Source organism: Festucalex cinctus, chromosome 5, assembly GCF_051991245.1.
Source record: "Festucalex cinctus isolate MCC-2025b chromosome 5, RoL_Fcin_1.0, whole genome shotgun sequence".
In the NCBI taxonomy this organism is placed as follows: Eukaryota; Metazoa; Chordata; class Actinopteri; order Syngnathiformes; family Syngnathidae; genus Festucalex; species Festucalex cinctus.
In genome coordinates, this window is record NC_135415.1 from 22,324,713 (window position 1) to 22,350,487 (window position 25,775).

Below are 25,775 nucleotides of genomic sequence, written 5' to 3' on the forward strand. Positions count from 1 at the left end.
TCTAGAATGCATTATTGTAATCCTGATAGATGGACGGACGTCGCGCTGCTTTTTGTGCTCCTCCGTTTTTACAGCACGTCAATTTCACGTCCTTCATCTCACATCCCTTGTCATCAAAACATTATTGGTCAATAAATGCAGACGTAAATAATCGGGAACAGGTGATCGCATGTTCGGTGATTCACTACGTGTGTCCGTCTTTGCAGATTGCGATTATTCATGCTGGTGGTTTTTTTTAAGCTGATCACTATTCACCATCACGAAGACAAGGACACGCTATCATCGGCTGTTAACCTCTGACCCGTATTTATAATTACCAATTACACCTAATTGGTTATTTTCCATACAATTGTTGATTCACCCCCCCCCTTCCTCTTCTGTCATTATGCTTATTTATGCACACTCACACAGGCTTGCACTTTTAGCGTTGGCCATAACAACAATATTATGATTCTAGGAGATAGACTAAGTGCAGCAATGAAACATTACGTACTGTGATTTATTATAGTGGGTCCGCTTTAAAAAGCTCAACTCCACCTCCCGTCCGTAAATCAACAGTTTATTGTGATTTGAATATGAAGACGTGAACATGTTGATGCAAGTCTGTATCTTGTTTAGATTTATAATCCAACACATCATTTTGTTGTTGTGGAAGCTAAAGAAAAAGAAAAAAAGAAAAAAAAAAAGAAAAACAGTTATATACAATTATGGGTGAGGAAAATTGTTACAACCATTGACCTCAATTAATTTGGGCTAATTGTGTTAGGTGTCACTGACCCCGGGTTTTCACCGGATGCGGTTGCGGTGCGGTTGCGGTGCGGTCCGGCGACGCAAGCAATTAGATTCCATTCATTCGAATGGTGCCGTTTACACCGCTTGCGGGTGCGTTGCGTGTCGACTGCGTCTCAGCTGCGGCGTGCCGCAAGCCTTACGCAAGGATAGACCTATTTTCTATTTTTGCCGGACGCCGCAGCGGTAGGCCTCCGGCAAATGGCAAGCTAGCACAAAACACATCGAGCGGGACAGGAAGACCGACGCAGTTTCAAAATAAATTTCCGGTTACCTTTCAGAATAAAACACTTGCCAGCTCCTATTTCGCAAGCTTTTCAGCAAAACGTGACGTGGGCGTCGCCGGGCCATGTGCTCATTCACGGTTTAGACACCAGCGAACATGGACGAGGAGAGGTTTATATTGGAGGTGGAAAACCACAAAATAATATATGACACGGCACATCCTTTTTATAAGGACAACCAAAAAAAGGATGCTGCATGGAATCTCATAGCAGAAGAAGAAGAAAAGGTTAAATCAAAAGAAGTCCACCTCTCTTTCTGCTTCTCTGTTGAGCACAGACTTTCTGTATGTTTGTCGTTGTGAAATGCCACATGATCGCGCGCGCGCGGTCCCGCGAGACACGTTGGGAAGTGGGCGGCGACGGAGCTGCCGGACCGCAGCTGTGCGGAGCCGGTGTGGATTGACAAAAAAATTGACCCGTCCGGAGCACGCAGTCAAGACGCACCGCACCGCAACCGCACCGCAACCGCACCGCAACCGCATCCGGTGAAAACCCGGGGTGAGGCTTGATTTACAGTCCAAGTGCCTAATTCGGATTTAATCTGTGTAGCTAATTTTTGTGGGGATGTCTATTTTCATGTACATCGTAATTAACACGTCTAATATGTGTTTACACTTAAAGATAATTCAAGTTAAAAAAAAAAAATCTTTACATTAATATGTTCTATGCAGCCCCAATAGTCTAAACAGCGGCTTTCTGATTAATAGTGTGTTTGTGGTATTGAAATTAATCAGCAAAATCCACCATTTGTATCCATCACTGGCGGCGGCCATTTTGCCACTCGCTGTCGACTGAAAATGACATCACAGTTGCTCAAGGCTCAAGTTACAACCAATCATTGCTCAACTTGCAAATGTCACATGACCAAACTCTCAAAACAGGTGAGCCGTGATTGGTCGTTTCCTGAGCCCTGCGTATCCGTGATGCCATTTTCTGTCAGCAGCAAGTAACAAAATGGCTGTCCCTTAAAGATGGATAAAAACAGTTGGATTTTGCTGCTTAAATCATATTACACAAATTCAATATTAATCATAATACTGTGTTTAGGCTTAGACAAACCGCATGAGCAAGCAAATAACATGACAATGACAACCAGGAAGTAAACAATAATACATAAATTCCACAAATGTATATAGTGATGTAACCTCTTGACCTTGGCAATACTTGCCTAAGTAATGACTTTGGCTTACATCGGCCGGATGCTAGACGATGCCGGGAAATTGGGACATATCTCCACAGCTGCGTGTATCCAAGTCCTTCTGTTTCCCTACTTCATCATTTCTTCCCTATCGCGCGCTCACCGCAGTAGCATCTGCTTAATGGGCCTCGTCGCTGTGGATGCTCTTCCATCTTCTCACTCTGGCACAGCTTGCAGACAAGCACAAGCATGCATGTAGATTCTCAGTGATGATCTGTAGTTTTTACTGTTGCTCCTCTATTTATTGTTATGTAGCTGCTATTGTTGTTGCATTATCTAAAAGTCACCTCTGAATCTCTGCCTGCCATGTAACTTTTCAAAAGCCCACTCTTTATTGTTTCCGCGCCTGGAGACAAAGTTTGCCAATGTCTCATTAGAAAATGGAAATGTACACATAACAGGGTCTCCAAAGCAACATTTTGTGTGTATATATCAGTGTCACTGTCTCTCTGGGATGCTGGTTTATTTAAACCAGACTCCTGGAATCTGCTGTTCCCAAACACAAATGCATTTTCGCAATGCCAAAACCAACGCGACGTTCTTTTCTCCAGCTAGCTGGCAGTGCTACCCGCTTCGGAAGGAATGTTCTGTACTGCAATCCAACATTGTTCTGTTTAACCCATACTATGCTGACAAGACATCACAAGAAAGAGATTGTGGACAAGAAATATGCTAGAAATAATGATCAGTTTGGACTACCACTCTGAGGAGAGGTTTTCACACAAAATACCTTTTAACAACATTAATACATTTACAGTCTTGTTGGTTTAGCTGGGGTTTTGACTAAAATCCTATCAAAACAAAAAAAAAAAAAAGTTGAATCAAGCAATATATCATACATATCAAATAGTAGTACCCAAACTGCACCCATATTTCTGAAGCCATGCAGGGAATAAAATAAAAGGGAAAGCAGGTTTAATGTGTGCCTGCGCCTCATTTCAATATGGAGGTCCCGTTAATGCTGCACTTTGAAGAACAGCAGATGTTCAATGTGAATTCTGCGCGTAAATGTCGACGCTGATCATCATCCTCATCACTATCGCAGCCGGTGAAATATTCAAATGCCAAACTTGAAGTTTATAATGCTCAAATGAGCTGTAGTGGGTTTGTTTACAGACTTGTTTGTGTTCACTTAGACTTAATATGGTCTGTGTGAGACCCCTAATTATCGGCACATCATGTTACATAATTGCCCCTGCATTTGATTATTATCATTTTTATGACGGATAGCTAATTTTAAAAAGAAATGCCAAGCTTTCACGGATCACGTATTATGACATGCAGGGCTGGACTTGACTTTGGTCAATTCTAAAAAAAATATTCCTGTCATGTCTGGGTCATGCCAGGGTTAGGTTTGGGTCAGGCAAGGGTTATGTTTGAGTCATGACCGTGAGGTCAAGGGTCTGTTTTGAACTGATGTAACTAGAGGTGGGAATCTTGGGGCACCTCACGATTCGATTGCGATTACGATTCAGAGGCGACGATTCGATTATAAAACGATTATTGATTTCCCCCCAGGCAGCAGAAAAAAAACAATGTATTTTGGCGCTTTTAATGTTTCGTACATTAGTTACAAAAATAGTACAAAAGTCCTCTCAGGCCTAAATAAACTACTATTTCAGTATCAAGTTAACAGTTCAAAACAGTAAATAAAATACTCAAGTCCTCATTCTGTAACAACAGCTTTTAAGTATATTCAGTCTTCAACAGAATAAAACATAGCATTGAGCAAAAATATATTATTTTTATCCACTCAAAAGTGCACTGAGGTATAAATGAAAGACAATGTGAACTACTACTTCAATACAAATGCCTTAAAAAAAAAGTGCTTTCCTGCTTTTTAAGTTGTGTAAAGATGAACATGTAAACATTAAAGTTTCTCAGAGGTACAAAAAAAAAAAAAAAACTCAAGTGCTTTTCTGCTTTTTAACTTGTGTAAACATGAACGTGTAAACATTAAAGGGATCGTTCGGCTTTTTTAACATGAATCTCAATTTGATCCTCACCTCCCGTGTGTGCGATCAGCGCTGACTTCGGCGTTGGACGAGAGGAAAATAGTCCAGCAAGCTGGCTGGGGTCTCGGAAATAAATCGTTTTTCTTCTAAAAACTATTTGTTTTCAAAAGCGTGATACATTTCCACCACAATACTCTTTTCTGAATAAAGTCCGACGCCATTACCGCCAGCCACTACTTTTCTGTTCGTTCGTTCGTATCACTGCGCGGCGCCCTGTAGAACGCTAACCGACGCACTGCAGCCAGCTCGCTGATACTTCCGCCTGAAGTTGTTTGCCTTTTCGGAGCAGGTCTGCTCTCACGAAGAGGTGGGTTGGTCAGCTCAGCCATGCGTGTTGTTGTTTTGAATCTCGAGGCGTGAGTTGTGGATGTGTACTCTCGGTCCGTCCCAAAAAGCGTCCCGAAGACCGCGCGCGCTACTGCGTTTCAGTTCCGCGTACTTTTCGCTCGTTTCGCTTCCCTTGGCATATTTATATAATCGGAATTTGGACATTTGTGAATCGTTCTCGATTGTTGCACGGCCGAATCGTGAATAATCTAAGAATCGGAAATTTTGCACACCTCTAGATGTAACCGACATCTGGTTTCAATTGATCTAATGTGATGTAAGGAGCTATGTGATGTCAATAGTCTTTAATCTCTTTATCTGGTCACTAGCCAATCAGATAATTCCATGTCAGTCATGTTACCCACATGACTAGCCACAACCAATCAGATCGATTCACGGTCTATATAAGCTGTCTGACAAATGTGTGTGTCGGATTATTACCTTGGTTCCTCTGTGCATCTCCACAGCCCAAGGGGGCTTGGCGTCTCGTGATTCTCGATGCATTCTCATTGTTTCTCGACAAGTCAAGTTTGTTCTACGCCTCTCAATGTTATGCGAATAAAAAGTTAAAATCTTATTTGTGTCTGCGCTTTTGGGATCCAACCTCAGAACGTAACAATTCGATAGTGACAGCACTACATGTGAGGCAGACATGCTAACCACTCGTCCACCATTCTACCCTAGCATCATTTTGAATATAAACAATATTTTCCACGTATCTGTGAAATTTCAAACGGAATGGTCAAGGAAATGTGTTTTGCAGATAACATTACAGATGCAATAAGGTTTGGCTGTGTGTGTGATTGAAACAATACAGCACCTAAGCCGCATTGAGCCCACCTGTTTGTTTTGCCGTAATTGGATTCTGCTTCATTCCATTTGCCTTAATGCTGATGCATAATGCAATGTACTTCAGGGACCGGCCATTACCGGCCATGGGACGGGGCTTGAAGAAGTAACCTGACCCGGCGTCCTGACCCTCCAAATATCCCCGCACCCTCCTCCCCCTCCGTCTGCCCATCTCTGGGACACTATTTCTCATAGTCGCCCCTCTGCTCATTCTGGGTGGATTGATGGAGGAGGCTTGCGGGCCTGATGGGAACCAGAATAGCAGGTGTTGATGTTAGAGCGTACAAGAACAATAAGCCGGCACTACGCAGCATGTTAATCCAAAATAAACAGGCGCAGGCATGCGGCCGCATGGGCCAGGGCGAAGGGATCCTCTTCAGAGATTGAGGCTCTGCTAACAAGACAAGCATGCAGCCGAAACTTCATCTTTCCTTTGTGGAAGCAACAACACACCTCAAGTCATGTGGAACATCCCAGACATCGGCACATTCACTCTTAGCTGCCAAAGCGAAATTCCAAAAGTGGCTAGTCCCTATAAACAGTGTTTGGCCACTACATTAGGTACACTTGCACTTCATTATTTAACCAATACTAGGATGTTTGTTACCACTTTTTTTCCTTCCCAGACCGATTCCAGCATGATGACTCAACTAGCGATGTAACGATAACAGCAATATCGTGATATTGTGATATTAAAACTGCAAAAATATATCATCGTCATCATGTCACCTCTGTCAAAGTCGGGTTGATTTCCATTTGTGCAGTTCTAGCACCCTCTGGTGGCTAGTTTTTTACTGCAGGTTAATTTTCACAAGCATATTTTGGCCCTTCTATTTTTAAAATCCACGCTAATTGTCAGATGAAGGAGAACGTAATGTGCTTATGAACAGAGTCAATATATGGAAGAACTTGCATTAGCAAGTAAGTGCCTCAATATTAACTGTTATTAGAGATTGTAGGTTGTTTATATGCGTTGCTGTTATGTACAAAAGCACAATATTGATTTTGTTTTTTGTTTTTTACAATATTGTGACCTTTTTTGAATCACGAACCTCCCCATAATATCATGAAACTTATCATATCGCGACCTTCATATCATGATAATATTGTATCGTGATGTTTGAATATCGTTACATCCCTAGACTCAACCGATACCACTAGGACTTCTTATAGAAAAGATTTCCCCAAAAACAAAATAACATATAATTTTAAAGAAAGATCTATGCATTATTATAGCATTTTCCCTTAAAATTGTGTGAAATTAATGGCCATTTCCGATTCTTTTATCAGCCACTATTATATTAATGCACAGTTTCAGTATAACAGTATGGTTGAATATACAAAACAAATACGTTATTTTTTCATGTTTTGAATTGAACTACTTAAATTATTATTATTATTATTATTATTATTATTATTTTATTTTTTTATTTTATTTTATTTTTTATTTTTTTACATTTCCTAATTGTATTCACTATTCACAGTATCTAAGTGCACCTATAAATAGTTTTTGCAGCTTGGGGGTGGGACTTTGACTTCCATATATGCATCGTTCAAAAGATCCCTGTTGTAGCTCATGTAATGTTTTTCAAACTCATTGGCTGAAGAGCATGTGCGGCTGTGGACAAATGTCTAAATATGCCAGCAGCTTGGCTTCACTGTCATCACGACAGAGACCCCTCCACGCGCTCTTTGGCTTTTTTCGTGACAGCCGCACTTCCCTCACGACCAGCTGCCGTCACTAAGTAGCTCGTGTCGATGGCCGGGGCTCAGATCTGCCCACAACGATGGTGAGGATGATGAAGATAAGACATCTGGAGGTTGTGTGTGCGCATGTGAGTGTGTGTTTGTTAGCTCCGTGTGTGCATCAAATATAATAGAAGATAAGAAGGACAATAGCGACGATGGCCAAGGTTCATTAGTGTGTAGCGAAATAATAACGATAAGGGCTCTCTTGTGTGGAAAAGAGCATCTGATCTCCAGTCACCTCCCCGTGCACGCTGACACATGACTGAGGAAGAGATAAAAGCTGATGTAGCGGCAACATTAACGCTAACAGAGCGCTCGAGAGGGATAACGCCGGCAAGATGGAGGCTTGATGAGCTGTGGAAATTTGGAGGAACAAAAATTAACAAGTGGGCATTTGATAGGAAAATGTCTTAAGGATCTTATATTCATTTAGAAAATGCAAGTCAGCAGTAGATTTTTACTCCTAGTCCCGAAGCAATGGGAACTGAAAATTACTGCTGCAGGAGAGATAAAAACAGAGTGTACTGTAACTACCGGTAGGTACATCTGCCAAAGCCAAATCAGTCAGTTGGACCAGCAGTAAATGTAGCACATTACAGGACCACCACATATATACAGAATGTTAGCCAAAAAGGTCAAAAACTCTATAAGGTCAGTAAATTTTATTGTATGCACATCGGTCAATCTCCAAATGTGTTCATAAATCAGACAATTTACATCCAAACAGCAAAATATGTGAGCTTGAATGGACCATGACAGGGTGGACATTTTGCTAATAATAAGCACATGGCGGAACATTAACTTAGCAGCAGGGTTCAGTTAGCAAGCTGTGTACTACTTAAATATATATTTTTTGATCAATCACTATTTCATCATGACAGAGTGGACATGTTAAGCTTGACGACATCAAGCTGGACATATTACAAAATGAAGTGTAAATAACTGACGTGACTATGCACTGTGTCAGCCTCCATAGAAAAAAAGACAAAATTCTGGGCATAAAAATATTGGTTGGATATCTTTAAAGAGGAAAAAAAAAGGTTACCCAATAATGACAGGATGGACAGCAATTTAGGATAAGGCATGATCAAAAGGGCTCATTTCATCAAATAACTTACTATGTAGCCATGTCGATGTCTGCTGAAAGTAACTAATAAACTAACTTGTAATCTCATTTAGTTACATTTAAAATCAAGTAATCAGTAAAGTAACATTTTCAAGGTAACACAGATCAGAAGTGTGTAGTAAGGCAGAGGAGCTCTCTCTGGCTGAATGAATGTGTGCATGGTGATGGTCGAAAAAAAGATGGTGACACAGGTGAGAGAGAGAAGAGAGGCCCGAGGTGAAGGTTCACCATGGAAGAGGTGACAGATCCCAAATGGTGGCTTTTGGAAACTCTCTCATTGCTTCAGCTGTGGATTGAGCTGCACACGACATCAACCCATGCAGAAGACACACAACTCTTGTTTTGTGTTTAAACGCGAGGTCCTGACACAAGGCAGGCGTGTGTATTTTTCAAGCGCCCACCGTGATGGATGCACACATTGTGCTCCATGTGTTTGACCCCCGCCCACCCCCGTCTTACAGGAGACAACACCTGGTGCCTCACTACATGGCCATTAGTGGTCAACCAGCACACACGCTGTATTCGCACAAGGGGTTTTAAGAGCACTGTCTTGCCTTACGGGACACATGTGGCACACACTGTACACTGCTGTGAGTGCACCTTTTGTATGGACACACGCAAGAAATAATATTAGATGCACCTGAGCTCCGACACGGGAATTTTTATTGACTATATTATTGATGCTGTAGTACATCATCCTGATTAAAATGTTCATGTAATTATGGAATAGGGCAGTGGTCAATGCACACCGTTCTAGATCATGATTAACCAAAAATCATTTGACATATTACAAATAAAATTTTAAAACTCATTTTACACTAAGCAAAACGTGAAGAATAGGGTTGTAATATTACAAGAACAAAGTAGTAATTTTCAGAAGATGGACATATTTTTCAAGCGTAACCTTCTGCATAAAAAAAAATAATCCAATTTTAAAATTGTCAAATTTTCAGAGAATAAAGTCACAATCTTTCAATAGTTAAGTCAATTTTTTTTGAAGAATAAAATCCTTAGAGAACTTTTTTTTTTTTAAACGTACTTCTCAGAAAATAGACGTGTGTGTATAATTTATTTTTTAATTATGTAAACACAATGTAATATTACAATGACTTTTCATTTGATGATAATGATTTTTTTAATTTTCAATATTTTTAATAGTTATCTTAAATAAGTACTGATATCTGCAGGAATTTTGACATATATAATTACATTTAACTTTAACCGGTGCACATGATGATTTGCCAATGTGTCAAACTGCCTCAAAACAAACTACTACTTAATCCATGTTAGTTTTTTTGTTTTTTTGTTTTTTGTTTGTTTGTTTGTTTTTTGCTTTGTTTTTCTTGTTTTCAGAGAATAATGTAATTTACTGAATTTTTCTTTTTGAATAACTTTTTGAAGAATTTAATTAGTTGTTTTAAGAAGATACATTTATTTATTTATGTATTTATTTATGTATTTATTTATTTATTTATTTATTTATTTATTATGTTTTCATTAATTACTTTTGGAGAAAATTCAAGATTTCCCAAGAATTAAATTAAGATTAAATGTTCAGAGATGTTTTGTTTTTATTTTCCAAGTATAAATTCATAATTTTCCACGGCTAGAATTATACGTTTACAAGATGTGATTAGATAAATAAAAATTAGTTGCATGTACATGTACCTGTGTTTAAGTCAGGTTTTTTGTTGATCTTCATTTTTACATGGTGTACATGATTGTATTCTCAAAATGGAACCATTTTCTTTTTAGGGTTGCTGTGCGATGCATCATGTACTCCATTAATCCCCTCATCCAATTTGCATATATTTTGTTTTCCAGCCTCCACCGTCGCTGAGAACGGGAAGAAAACCTGCCTGAAGCTGAAAGTTTTCGTCCGACCATCAAGTAAGTTTGTAAATGGAGCCTGTTGAAGTGCGCTAGTTGGCGAGTTGAAAACAAAAGCACTCAATGTCGTCTCACGACTTCACGTCGAAGCTTTTTTTTGCTCGCTGTCCCGACATGCCGCTCTCATTTGTCTCCAAACTGCTGCTACTCGCTAAGAATATGTTTGACTTGAAAAAAAAACAAAACTAAAACATCCAAACGAGGAGGACCGCTCTTCATCTGAATGTTGCCATGAGCTTTGTTGCTTGACGTGTTGACTGAGAGGGGGGCTTCAAATGTCGACCTGGCGTATTGACCTCTAACGATGATGATTTCATTCTCCCTGTCTTCTGTTTGTAGACAGCTGTGTGAGAACTATAGGTGTACATGACCGTGTTTTTGATGTAAACGACAAAGTAGACAATACGTTAGAACCACGAGGTTAGTATGGCTTCCTGCTTTTTTTTTTACTCTCTTCATACGTCTGTCCACATGCTTTGTTCTTGCCACGCCGTCTGATCTCACGTCCCCCCCGCATGATCTCCCCCAAGTCCAACATAGACCCACACAAGCACCTCTGTTTAGGCAAATTATTTATTTTTGGAGGGTATAGAATAGGGCTGCATTATATATCGAAAAAATATCGACATCGCCTATGGCATATGCAATATGCATATCGCAAAGACATCCAATAAGTTTGATATGGAATGTTATGCTTTTATCTGAATTTGACCAGTCAGACTGTCAGGTTTACCTGTTTGACATTTATTAAACATGACAAAAAAGGAGAGAAGACACGCAGTTCAAAGTTCGCAAGGAGCGAGCAGAGGAACTGACTGATACAATGAAAAAAAAAATCCCCTCCTCACCCTCTTTTTTTTATTTGGTTTCCACGCCCCTAGTTACATGGGTGTACCAACCCTAATAAATCAAATGCAAAACATAGTTACTTAACGAAAATGTGCACTGCCATCTAATAGGTGAACATGATCGAGAGGTAATTACAATTAATTAAGAATACATTGAGTTTGCTTATTTTGCCACATGAAAAAAATTAATTCGTTCATTAGATAATACAAATGTCATTTCTTTCTTTTGTGTTAAATATCACAATAATATCTATATTGCTATATTTAGCAACTATATCGCATGTTTTTCCAATATCATGCAGCCCTAATATAGACTGGTAATTATTCTTTCCAAATATAGTTTGTTTGAGAAAATATGCAGTTTTCATGGTTTAGCCAAGAAACCAATTAATAATTGCTTACACCTTTGATATTACACCAATATACTTGTGAGAATGAAACATGTCTACCACCAGCTGCATGTCCACAATAATCACATGTAATGCTCTTGCATTTCATTGAATGTATCTGATATATAATATACTGTCATTCATTTAACACATTCAAACTTGTTCATTGGTTCCGTTTGTGTACTCATGAGCCTGCGTTCTTATGTCGGGACACACAAGCTGCAGTCGTCGTCACGACAGGTTATCCTGACTTTTGGTTTATAATTGCATCGCATATTGACATGTGAAGACAGCGTGCAGACGTGCAAAGGCCTTTGACATTATTGACGCCCTACCTTCCTCTCTTGGCGCCTGGCCGCTCGCCCGCCGCGCTGTCGTGCCCGCGTCTGCTGTCTCCACTTTGCATGCCTCCGTCATCTGCTGCGCTTGCTTCAAAACATCAGCAAAACAGTGCCTGCTAACCACCCCATGCGGTGCACGAGCTTTGTTATGTCTGCTTTGCCCCTTTGCATGCTCCTTTCCCTTGCTCATAGAAGGTGCCCACCTCGGAAAATAACAAACTACGGTCAGTGGTACCTTGACTTACGTATGCAAAAAGAGGACGTTTCTGTAAGTTGCGAACCAAAATTCGGGTTAGATGCCGCCACTCGAGTGACGTGAAAAACAAAATGCAGTCATTAAGGTACTGTAATGCCCTCATATGTAGGCAAGGAGAACCACATGCAAATACACTCATTCACTGCCAGCCATTTTCACTGAAGCAACCCACTTAGCTCCGGGCTGTTTTACTGGATTTTGACTGATTTTGCAAGGCCCAAAGAATATTGTGTTCTATCGCTATAAAAAGATGGAACCCAACAAAATAAAGATTAGAATATCTCATTTCGTCACGAAAAACAGTAGATTTCTATCTGTTTCCGTTTTGCAGCAATTAGCATTAGAATCTAAGTTTCATCATTATTCACAAATCTGTTTAAAACAGTTGGGAAAAGAGCTTGTTTGCAACATAGCTACTAGGGGTGTTAAAAAAAATCGATTCGGCGATATATCGCGATACTACATCGCGCGATTCTCGAATCGATTCACTAAAAAAAAATTTTTTTTTTTTTTTAAGAGCTCAGAATTGTTCATTCGGTAGTCTTACCGATTCAACGTCTTATCATCATTGCCTTTTTTTTTTCTTTTTTTTTTGTGTGTGTGTGTGTGAATAGATTTTTATACTTCCATTTTTAATGGAAAAAATATTCAACAAAACGTCTGACTTCGGGTTAGAATTCACACCTTGAGCATGGAAGAATGTTATATGAACGGAACATTAAGCCTTAATATTTTATTTTAATGCTGTTCAAACATGAAACAGATTACAACCTCTATAAGACTGAAATTTCAGATAAATAAATAATATATTTTCATATAAATCTTACACTCTACAAGCTTACTGATTAGTATTTTCTAAATTTGAATGAAAAAAAATCGACTTATAAATTCGTATCGGGATTAATCGGTATCGAATCGAATCGTGACCTGTGAATCGTGATACGAATCGAATCGTCAGATACTAGGCAATTCACACCCCTAATAGCTACCATCACTTTAAGCCACCTCTTCATGTCAGAATCTGCATCAAAGCCTTCTATATGTCTTTGGGACTATGGATAATATTTAGAATAGAACGTATTTATATGTTTTTGGTACGCACTCAACACTTAATATAATGGTTGAAAATGTTCATTTTTGTCTTCTAATTTCATAGTTTGACTACATTCACTTTATATAACAAATTATTTCTTTGCATTATCTTATGCTTTCTTAAAAACTCCTGACAAAAAATTGTGTTTTATGAGGCCTAAACGAGATTACAGTGGACGTGCGCATACACTGTAAAAAATAATCAAAAACGGACCGATCCACTCACTGGGTCACTGTTTTGTTTTGTTTTTTGTTTCATAAAAAATAATTTTGGGATTTTAGACAAAATATTACCCAGTATTCCTGATTGTTTTTGTATAAAATGACCCAACTTTTTTGAGTTGTTTTATACAAAATAAACCCCCCTTTTTGGGGAGTTGTTGAACACCAAAATGACCCAGTTTTCTGGATTGTATTGCACAAAATGACCCAATTCTTTGTGTTATTCTATACAAAATAATTTGGGGGGGTGGGGGGGCGGATATCCAAAATAACCATATTTTTAGGGGTCGTTTAAACAAATTGGCCCAATTTTCAGTGTTGTTCTATACAAAGAAATCCCCCCTTTTTTTCCACACAAAATAACCTGATTTTTGGGGTGTTGCTTAAAACACAAAATGACCCAATTAGTTAGGTCGTTTGGCACAAAAGTAGTCAATCTGCCCATTTTAGTCAAATTGGGGATTATTTATGAAAATTATGTTTTTTTTATCCATAAAGTTTTAGCGTGTACTTGAGGTTCGACACGTGCGGATTTCACCCATTTGTGGATTTTATTTTTTGCAAATTTTAGCTACAGTTCATTCATTTATTTATTTATTTAATATATTTATTTTGTGGGCTTGAGTTCAGTGAGTGTAGGTTAGACACGGATTTTTGCTTTTCGCAGCACTTTTCCCTGTCCCCTAGCCGTCTCGTTATGAAGTTAGTCGCGCAACAAATTAAATTCCTAAGTGAAGGTACCACTGCATTAGTAAGACATAGCAACCCAAGTTCATATGGCAACTCAGAATCCACTAATCCAGATTGTCGAATAAAGTTGTTCACCTAGTAATCCTTATGTGGCTTGACTATCGTAAGACTCCCACCTCACATGGCAAACAACTGAAGGCTTTCATTTTTAATAGTCCAAATATTGTGACTATTTGAATGTAAAATGACTTTCTTTTGTTCCCCGCCGTGCAGACGACACGAGCCATGAACCCGCCGAGCCCTCCCGGAGCGAGGAGACAAACGCTGCAGCGCACCCGCCCGCATCCAGTCCACTCGTGGCTTCCCTGCTGCTCTGCCTGGCGGCGCTCTTCACCTTATAGCGCCCCCGCCTGTCCCGGAGGGGCACCTTACACCCAGCGTGGCCTGAATCTGCCCGAGGTTGCGGGGAAAAGGGGCGGGATTTGAGGGCGGGGCTTGTTTTGCTTACGCAAGGAATCCCTCGATTTTTGTTTTCCCCCCAAGTTTGAAGTTGCTCGCCGTTTGTGAGTGGGGGAAAAAAGCGGGAGAGACGCCCCCCCCCCCCTCGCAAACCTAAGATGCCAAATCTTCTTTTTTTTTTTTCTGACACTTAGTGATTCTTACTTTCTTGTTACAGCGCTTTACATTGTTTAGCCGACACAAATGCAGTACACATACACACACACACTCACACACAACAAATCTGTTCAGTGTTTTGTTGTTCTTACCATGTTGTGTTCAGTAGCAGCGTTTACAGAGTAGGAAATTGAAGACTGTAGACTCTTAGGAATGACTGTACATAACCATGTCGGAATATGTCTCCGTTGTGTTGGCTTTGTGTTCTGCTCGGTGCATAAAGTCTGATGTTTGACCCAGCAGGTCAAAACCATGAAGATGAAGGAAAACAACTGGCAGTTTGGGAGCCAAAGCACTGGACAAAAAATGTACACAGCCTGCACCTTACTCTTATGATGTCCAGTTGTTTCCCAATTGAAAAGGAGGATAAGCTACTGTACATACGTGACCAGGCGTGGGCATTTGACAAAATTGACTTCACAGCATGAGTTCCAGTTTTCACGCCAGCGTTTTTTGTTGAGCAGAAGAATCCGTCGTTATGATTCATTAACAATCTTAGTTGTCGATTAATCAGCTAATTGATTCTCATGCCCATCCCCGGTGAAAGCCGAAAGGTTGCGCTTTACTGCGTGTGAGAAAACGGAGAAATTTCGACTCCCGGCGGGCCCTTTGCGAGCCTCCACTCGATGGACGATCGATGTCTTTTAGGAGTCGCAATTTCACGGCAACAGTCACGCTCATTTTGTGTTTACTGAACTGGACAAAGGGGCTCTTCTCTTTGCTCCATCCACTTACGCCGGCATCCATAATCCAAATCCAAAGATTTGAAATTGTTAGAAGCTTAAAAGGAGCCTTTGACCTTGCCCGAGTTACACCATCGCCTAATTCAAAGCAATGTACAGTCATTCTGTCCTTTCGGCTTTATATAGATAGCACTTAAATCAATAACACGGTCACTGCGTGTTTAGAATCTCCAAAAAGTGACTTCTTGTCATGTGCCAAATAGGACCACAAAAAAAAGACAAAAAAAAAAAAAAAATAGATGTCCACTGTCGGCTCTTTTGTTACTAGTTTAATGAGGTTCAAAATGACAGGCATGCAGACCCCTTGTTGCGGCAAAGGGGGTTATTTCTGCTATTAAAAATAGACGGCAGAGGGCTTCAATGAAGGGGGGTCTCAGGAGAAGGGGTGTAGATTTCATTGGTGGGGGGGTTAAGGCACCGGTGACCTTGCTGTTTGAGAGAAGTGGTGAGTGACGGAAATGGAATCCGGAGGGAGGAGTTGAGACGTGTGAGGTAGCTCGAGGTAGAAGAATTGATACGTGTGTCTGGCGTGAAATTAATAAATCAATACAAATCCATCATACTCTTTGGCTAAGTCAGTTTTGAGTCGCTCATTCTTCAAAGTAGAAACATGTGTTAGGGCCACACTGAAAAGAACGAAAATATTATGAGAATCAAGTCATAATTTCGAAAGAAAGTAAGAAACACGGTTTTTTTTGGGGGGGGGGTCTTACTTTTATGACATTGGACTGGTGAAAAATTTGATCTGATTCTCATAATCGTGTTAGTTTTCCTGACAGGATCCCCCCCCCAAAAAAAAAAAAAAAAAAAAATTAACTATACAACTTTCTTAAAATGTTTTACCATAATATGGTCTGCATTAAAAAAAAAAAAATGTAAACAGGGTAGCTAACATTTTCTAGGGCAGTTTCAGACGTAGAATCAAAATGCCTCATTAGTTTTTGTCCATATGCTCCCATTTTTGTTTTTCTTTTTTGCTTTTCTAAATTTATAATAATAATTACAACTATGCTTTACACAATGAGGATTTTTTTTGGTCAAACAGCGATTGAGTTTGAAAAAAAAACAAAAACACGATAACCAATCACCAATTTGATCAGAAAATACAGCATTATATTATATTTAATAACTTTTCTCTTTTCTATACAGTCAACTGCCTCCATTGCTGAGGGGAGAACCATATATTAATTGATATCAATAGAAATGCATTGGGGGGGATTCTTCAAAAAATTTTGATAAATATTACATATAACATGTTATGTAGCCGATCAATGATGTCATTGATCGATCAGGCAAATTAGGACATCACCGATTTTGCATAAAATATTGTCTGATCCCGATCCAGCTGATTAGATTGGTGTAAAGTCTAATAATAATAATTAGGGGTGTGAATTGCCTAGTACCTGACGATTCGATTCGTATCACGATTCACAGGTCACGATTCGATTCGATACCGATTAATCCCGATACGAATTTATAAGTCGATTGTTGCGATTTTTTTTCATTCAAATTTAGAAAATACTAATCAGTAAGCTTGTAGAGTGTAAGATTTATATGGAAATGTATTATTTATTTATCTGAAATTTCAGTCTTATAGAGGTTGTAATCTGTTTCATGTTTGAACAGCATTAAAATAAAATATTAAGGCTTAATGTTCCGTTCATATAACATTCTTCCATGCTCAAGGTGTGAATCCTAAAAAAAAAAAAATCCCCCAAAAAAATCCCAAAAAAAAATCGATTCTGCCGATTATTGAATCGATTCGAGAAACGTGCGATGTAGTATCGCGATATATCGCCGAATCGATTTTTTTTTAACACCCCTAACAATAATAATAATATAATAGCTGATGTGTGTTATGTCAAAACAAAGCTGAAAAACTTTTCACCTGCCTGTAGCCTGTAATTTAAAGCAAGAATGCTTGCCTACTAAAATATGCCGTAAGCTTGCAGCTCAAGCTCAGAAAGTCTCGGATGCACATACTGTAACAAATAGATAGGCTGCCTTTACAGTCGCTGGCCCTTAAGAGCTCCTGATAAACTGGTTTCAAAGCCACTAGCTGAGGAAAAGTGATTGCCCAAAAAAATGTACAAATGTACTTGCAGCAGAGTGAGATAAAATCTTGTAGAGTGGTCTAATAGATACAGTATATGTTCTATGAAGCCCCAAAAATAATAGTAATAATTTAAAAATAAATAAATAAATAGCGCATAGGGTGTTACAGTAAAAGTGGTGTATATGGGCCAAAATGAATGCTACCACTGTTTTCAATGGGGGAAAAAATGATCTAAAAAATATTTACGTCATTTTTTATTTTTTGATGCAGACCAGAGTTGTGACATTATTCTCAGTTTTTTTTCCTGTGGCCCTCATACATGTTCAAACAAAATACATGCACTGTTTCATGTTTGCTTGTTTTTATTTTTCATGTGTGTTTGCCTTTTTTTTTTTACCCTATCAAAGACGACGTTTTTTTTGTTGTTGTTTTTTTGCTATGCTACCACCATTGAATGAGATACTAATGCCACAACAGACATTATTGTCCTTCTTATCAGAAAACCAGCTTCAAGTTGACCCTCTTTTGTGATTACCAATATTACTGCCTGCCTTTTGTTTGTTTGCTAGCATCCGATTTTATTGTATACCACAGCCTAACCTGGGAAATGAGGATCAACTTCAAAACTGGATACTGTGTATCCTGAGGTAGTCAACCATCATACATGTAGTGGTAGGTTATAGCATCTGTTTTGTACCTTCTGGAGGACAGAAGTTTAAAAAAAAATAATAATAATCATTGTTAAAACTGTATAATTATTACTGTTATGATGATGATTACAACTATTATTATTATTATTATTAGGGAAGACTCCTTGTTGTAAATAGTGTTTGATATTAAGGTATTAATTTGGTTCTTATGTCTTTTCTATAAAAGAAAAATAGAAGAAAAAAAGAACATGGTAATATCTCTGGGTTTTTGCTGAGTGCTTTCGAGCTTTTGTGCGCCGAGATCCTCACGAAGCTGCGAGCTAATACGTGAAAAGTCGGAGCTGTACACGCACGCCAGTGGACAGACGACAACTTTCGCCATCTCTTCACGCGAGGATCTTTCGGACTTGACTTCCTTGGACACTTTTTTTTTTTTTTTTTTTTTGCCTTCAATGTGGGAAAGCATGGAAGAAAGAAAGAAAGAACTGGACGGGATCTTGCCGGTTTCACGATGTGGCATGCGCATGAACTTAAATGACATGTAAGAAAAAAAAAAGTTTTTAAACAGTTTGGGATTTATTTTGGTTTGTTTTTGCTTGTTTTCTTTACGGTGTGTTAGATTTTCAGCTCACATTCACGTCGTGCATTTTGCTTTGCATCTCCGATCCGAGTGATGTCATGAAGCCTTGTAGTGACAAGATAACAAAAGTGCTGTACAAAACACCAAACGTTGTGTAGTTGCAGTTGGGGCTCGGCCATGTTGTTGTCTTTTCTTTGTTTTCTTTTTCTTGAGCAAGACGTTCTGATGATTCATGTACCTGCTGCCCGTCTCCTGGGAGGAGCGCATACGTGTGAAGGTTTGTCAGTGTGACGAAAACATGTACGAGCCCTTTTGAGTTTGGTGTGTGTGTTTCCTCATGTGGTGCTGCCGCCGTCAATGGGAAGCGACGACCCTCTTTTTGGCAGCCGAGAGTGTTTCCCATGCCTTAGACGCTCTCCACCATAGTGCTTTGCCACGTCAACAAAACAGGGCCCGCCCTTCACTTGTCCTCTCCCCCCTTTTGAACAACCCCGCCCCTATCCTGCGAAGGCCGAGATGTCGCTCCTGATGTCCTCCATATGCATCAGACGTATGATGGATCCAGGTTCCGTGGCCCTCGTTCATGTTTGTCTTGTTGTGATTGTGTCGCGTCCACCGCATCACACGCTGTCCTTCCTCTTTGTACCCTGCGCTCACTTTGTCTTCAGTGGAGCAAGATTTCCAAACCTGCTCTTTTACAGTATATAAACGACGAAAAAAGCCGACAAAAAATGATCTGTATTTGTATATACACGTGTCTGAGCATCTATGAGTAATACAATAAAACGGGAAAAAAACATGACAAGCCTGCTGTTTTATTCACTGTGTTGCCGCACATCAGTCCATTCTGTGGAATTGAGTATTTCTAATACAATTGAACTGATGCTGATTGTTATGTTCTGGATTTGGATCCCAAAACGCAGACACAAATACGAGTTTTAACACTTTATTTGCATAACATCAAAAGGCGTGGAACTAACTTGACTTGACCAGAAACAACGAGAAGGCATCGAGAAAGAGAGAAGCAGGTGGCCAGCTGGACAGAGGAGTAATCCGACAAAAAAAACACACGTTTCTCAGACGGCTTATATAGACAGTGAATCGATCTGATTGGTTGTGGCTAGACATGTGAGTAACAGGACTGACATGGAATTATCTGATTGGCTGTTGACTAGATAAAGAGATTTAAGATTCCTGACATCACATAGCTTAAGACCAGTTGAAACTAGATGCCGGTTACATAGTTCAAAACAGACACTTGACCTCACGGTTATGACCCAAACATAACCCCTGCATGACCCAAACTTAACCCTGGCATGACCCAGTCATGACACTGATAGAGCGAGTCTGCTTCAGGATTATGCAGAAGCGTGGAAATGCCAATGTGGAGTAAACATTTCTGACTGGCAAATACATTTCAACGTACTTGCAAATACGTCTTTACGTACTTATAAACACATTTAAATGTACTCGCAAATACGTTTAAGTATGTTCAAACGTACTTGCAAATACATTCTAACATACTTGCAAATGTTTATACGTACTTGTAAATACATTTACACGTTTTTGTAAATACATTTCAACGTACTTGCAAATATGTTTAAGTACTTTCAAACATACTTGCACATACGTTTCTACGTACTTATAAATTGTTTAAACATACTTGCAAATAGGGTTTTAGTACATTCAAATGTAGGCCTACTTGCAAATACATTCAAACTTATTTAAATACGTATACCATCAATGTACTTGCCAGTTAAAAATGTTTACTCCACATTGGCAAGTTCTACATTTCTATAGGTTTAAACCGTAAATATAACATCTGTACAAGTTTTCAGGCAGGTTTTGGGTTTTTTGTTTTGTTTTGTTTTTTGGTTTTTATAACATTTCAAAATTTACCTGCAGCCAAACAAGGGTCAAAAGTTTAGTGATAAATAGATTTAGCTCTTTGTTAAGCTGTTATGCACAAAACAATTTATTTTTTTCATTATCACAATTTTTTTCTTTATATATATATTTATTTATTTTTTACAATTTGAGTTTTTCTTTTTATAAGATAGTCAATCTCCCCAAGATAATAAATAAGTACATGAAATGAATAATATAATATCTGATTGTGATGTGATTTGTATATTGTTACATCCCTACTCTATTTTTCATGTGCCTGGTATATAAATATACATAAAAAAAAAAAAAAAAAGAATACTTACTGGAAAATGTAAAAATATTTTAAGAATTTGCTATTTTTATTACAAATAATACCATATACATATTTATATACCAGTAATAATTCTAGTATATAAGTGAAAATTATACAATAATAAAATAATTGAAGCAATGTAAACGACAAACATGAAGCAGAAAATTTGGCCATTGAGCCATCAATTGGTGATGTGTTTCTATTCCCTATTAAGTATTTTACAATAGGCCTATATTGAATTTTGAGCAGTGATCCATTGTGACACGTGTCATTCAAATCATCTGAGTGGGCGTGCCTGGAACAGACTAATTTGGCCATATTATTGGTTATGATTGTACGCCCAAATTCTGCCTGGTAACAACCAACTGACGTCTGCTAGATGAATGAAAGATGACAGCAGTGCGACCACAAACTTCCTGCTGTATGGCCGACATCAGCGGCTGACGCCCGACTAATGATTTAGCACATAAAAACATCCCATATTGTTGATTGGGAGCATGTGTTGGCGTTTGTTCCACCATTAAATCAAACGCCCATCAGCGAAGATTCCAGCTAATAGACAGACACTCCATCATAATTATGTCTTTGCATGTGCCACACACGCACGGACGGTGCAGATTTGCAGGTCTCCTAAGACGGACTTCAGGGGACCACCGCCCATCCATCAGGATCAGAATAAGACTTTAAAGCGCCTTTCACTTTGCTTGGCCACTAATGAGGACACCTAATAACCTTCTGCTGGTCCCCATCAGCGCCATTTAGCGTCACCCTCCATTATCTCTGCTAATTAGACTGAAAGCCAGTGAGCCCACAGGACCAAAATGAGGGGGGAGTTTGTGTGAAATGGGAGGGGGGTGTTTGGACCCGGTTGGACCCCAGCCTTGTCTTGATGATTTCATGCAATTTGACTTCACACTAATCTTCTTTTGGGGAGGTGAGGGAAGGGTTGATTAAAATAAGAAGAGGGTACAAGTGCTTCTTCTCCCAGACAGGATTGGAATATGCTAACACCCCCCCCCCCCAAATGACACAGGAAGCCATCCTCTCCAGTCTCTTTCCTAAAATGTGGCGCCCTTTAAGCGACACTTTTTTTTGCATGGAGACACTCGACATGATGAGCCAATTAGCGTCAAGTTGTTCTTCCTGCTGGGAGCTGTGGAGATGCAGGTGTGTCTCCACAGAGAAGCCAATAAAAACAACTTGCAGCCAATCTTTACATTGCTAGATATTTTTAGAACAGGGCATCCGGTTATTACCAAGGTCCCTGGGGGCTACCTGGTACCTGGCACCACATTTATTTATTTATTTATTTATTTATTTATTTATTTATTTATTTATTTAAATTAATTAATTTATTTTAATAATTTTTTTAAAATATATCTAGTTTTTGTTTTTACTTATTGTATTTTAGTATTTTATTGACTTTTTTTTTTTTTTTTATAGTTGGTGGTTGGTTAGTTATGGTTTTACTAGTTTTTATGTGTATGACAGTGTGCAGATCTCCAAGTGCAGCACTTTGGAAACGCTTGTTTATAAAATGTGCTTTTGAAATAACGCGGATTGGCAACAGCAAGAACCCCGAAGCAGCAACAGATTTTGTGTGACATGTGCGAGCGCACAGGGCGGAATAGCCGCATCCCGTTTCGTGGCTCTGTTCAATGACAAATATGGAAAAAGACTGGCGGCAAATTGAAACATAAATTGTTCATAAAAAGTCAAATGACTGATCACTCTTCAAGAAGAATTCATTATTGCGAAAGACAACTTTTAATAACGGAGAGAATCATCTTACAGTTGATTACATCTGTTCATGTAACAAAAAGATGATTTTGCATATAGGAAATAAATTAACAATCCACTTCTTATCATGAAAGAAAATGATCATGCTGGGAATATAATTTGATGCAATTAACTTCTCTAAAGTTATAATTCATTTCCGTTGTTTTTTTTCTCTGTTATCATAATTGTAATGATTCCTCGCAGTTGTTGTATTTTAATTGGTTTATATTTCTGTCTTTTTTAAATAAAATATTGTCTAATCTTGGTGTGATTTTCATTGGTGCACTCTAAGTTGAGGATTTTCAGTGTTGCAGAAGCAATAAACGGGGGTTGACTGTAAAGTTGGGATCATAACGAAGGAGCACATCAACGGCGGCGGCGGCCTTTCTGCCAGGTGCGTCGTTACAGCCGACGCCATTCCCGAAAGGACACGTCAAGGTTTTTCTTTGACGGTGTCGTTCTCAAGTCTTTTTAAAGCCGCGTGCTGTTTTCTTTCCAAGCATTGTGATTGACAGCTCCCAATGACGTCTTCACTTAATCGCTCCACTGGTGTGAAAAGGTCATAAATCACACAATTATGCCGCCCTTCTTTATGAATAGATATTTGCGGGAGGGTTGGTGGGGGGGGGAGCTCCGGGCCATATCAACTTTGTCAACCTCGTATTTATTGCGAGGTGGTGGGCCAGAAATAGGCGATAAGCGGAATATATTTTACAGGCCCGCTCACACTCGTCAAGATGGGACTCAAGGTCAGAATGTATGATTTATTTGGCGTGTCGCGTGTCAGCATAGGAGACATCCTGATGGCGGGAGGAAGTGAGGGAACGTTTAGGGGGGGATTTAGCAGTTCCAAAATGGAAGCTTTATATGATGTGTTTGTGAGTACGCAAAGTTTCTACATACAAACTTTTGCAGAGAGGGAAAGATGTTCCATAAAGTATCAAATATATAAAATTGATACTAATATACTGGACATGTTTGATTTCTATATATTAATTTATATGTGAAGAGTACATTTGCAGTTTTGTAACGCAACTAAAAGGATTTATAGAGTACAACATCCCCATATTCATTAATTTTCTAATGATACACCTAATCACAAAAATGAGTACTCATTAATAACTTCACATGTAAACCCAATAGATCCACAAAAACAAAATTTAATTAGATCTACCCATTTTTTTAATTCGTTTTTTTTTGGGTTTAAAACACATACAGACCCACAACCCACCAAATACAGCCCACTCACTAAATATGTGCCACTCCCGTCCAGTAGGTGGCAGTAATGCACATTATACCACAGCGCGTTTTTGTACTTCATCTGTTTCATCAACAATATGACATTAATCTTATCCAAACTATTGCAAGTTTCGTTCTAATAATTTCAGACTATGATTATCATATGTCTAAACATGTACTCTTAAATTTTAGTGACAATTGGTTGGGTTTTATTTTTTAGTATAAAATACTATCACTATCTGTCTACGAGGGAAGGATTAGAGCCAACGTTACGACTTGAGTAGAATAAAATACTTTCGTTCTAAGATTACAGACGATGATGAGCATGTGTGCATGTTTATTGATAAATTTTAAGGGCAATAAATCACGGTTTTCGTATATATGGCAAATGTATGGAATGTAAACTGATGTAGAGTGCATGGCTAGGTTGTGTTCACCAGTCACTTCCGCGACAAATACCTTTTTTTTTCTTTTAGGAAGAATATGAAATCTGTGATAGTTAGAAATGTCATACTAATACTTGATACGACGCTTTTATAGCACATAGACCAGGAAATAAGTCCAACATGAACAGTGTCGTGCCTAATATGGCAGCATACAGGTATGCCATTATTTATTGATACGTAATCTTTTTAGACCTTTTTTTTTTCAGGGAATCTGGTGTCATTGATATTTGCACTTTTGAATGAAGGAAAAGGAATGTTGAGTCGTGCGGTCCTTTAAAGATGAATTGGATTCTTCTTAAAAGTTAAATACAACTGAACTGCACTCTGGTAGTGATTCTTTCACGTACCACTAGAGGGAGCCCGTCACCACCACTTCAAGTAACACTGCAATAGTTAACTCATTGACTCCCAGCCATTTTCACAGAAGCAATCCCTTTGCTCCTGGCTGTTTTACTGAATTTTGACTGATTTTGCAAGGCCCACAGAATATTGTGTTCTACTGCTATAAAAGCATAGAACCTATCAAAAGAAAGATTAAAGTCTCTTCTTTTATCAGGAAAAAAAAAGTATGTTTCGATCTGTTTCCGTTTTGCAGAAATTAGCATTAGAAGAGAGCTAAGTTTCATCATTTTTCACAAATCTATTTAAAATTGTAGGTAATTTAGCTGTTTTTCTAGATGGCCCTGGTTGATCTCATTTGCTCTGCTGCCACCTGCTGGCCGTTTGTGTAATAACTACAATTTCTGCAACCGTTCTTTGCAGTTGAGAGGCTGCATCAAAGCCTTCTGTATGCTCTGGCATAAAAAAAAAACAAAAAAACAACAACGTATAAATACGTCTTTGGGACACTTAAAACATAAAAAAAAAACGGTAACACTTTATAATAACTATCCGTTATAAGTAGTTCATAGATCATTAGTTGATTGTTAATTAATGAGTTGTTAATGACTTATTAAATGTTTGTTAACTGTTTGTTAAGGATTTATACTTATGACTATAAACAGTTAATATGTCATTATTAAACTGTTAGTTATTGAGTTATAAATGACTTGTTAACTGTATATTAATCATTTGTAACTATATATTATAAATTAGTAAGACTAAGTTAACAAACTATTAGTAAATTACTTAATAATGACTTGTTAAGTATCAGTTAATAGTTTATATCTGTTATTAGGACGTTATTCTAAAGTGGTAGCTATTCCTCATTTATTAACTGTTATTAAATGAGGAACAGTTGCAACTTTACGATAATATCCCAATAGTATAAATTAGCTACTTACTAATATTTAACTTATATATTAGCTAATTCTTTACATAGTAGATGTTAACCATCTACTAA

At 38.5% G+C, this 25,775-nt stretch overlaps 1 protein-coding gene across 2 annotated transcripts in view; it reads left to right on the forward strand.

Moving 5' to 3' along the window:
* The window catches only part of efna5b (ephrin-A5b), a 118,131-nt gene extending 98,557 nt beyond the window's left edge, over positions 1–19,574 (forward strand). The window contains exons 3-5 of one of the 2 annotated variants that reach the window (XM_077522710.1): positions 10,162–10,227; positions 10,567–10,647; positions 14,339–19,574. In XM_077522710.1, coding sequence (XP_077378836.1) covers positions 10,162–10,227; positions 10,567–10,647; positions 14,339–14,466 — 275 coding nt within the window. In that variant the 3' untranslated portion in view covers positions 14,467–19,574. The remainder of the gene's footprint in view (positions 1–10,161; positions 10,228–10,566; positions 10,648–14,338) is intronic. The other variant, XM_077522711.1, reaches the window with a different exon arrangement.
* The last annotated feature ends 6,201 nt before the right edge of the window (positions 19,575–25,775 follow it).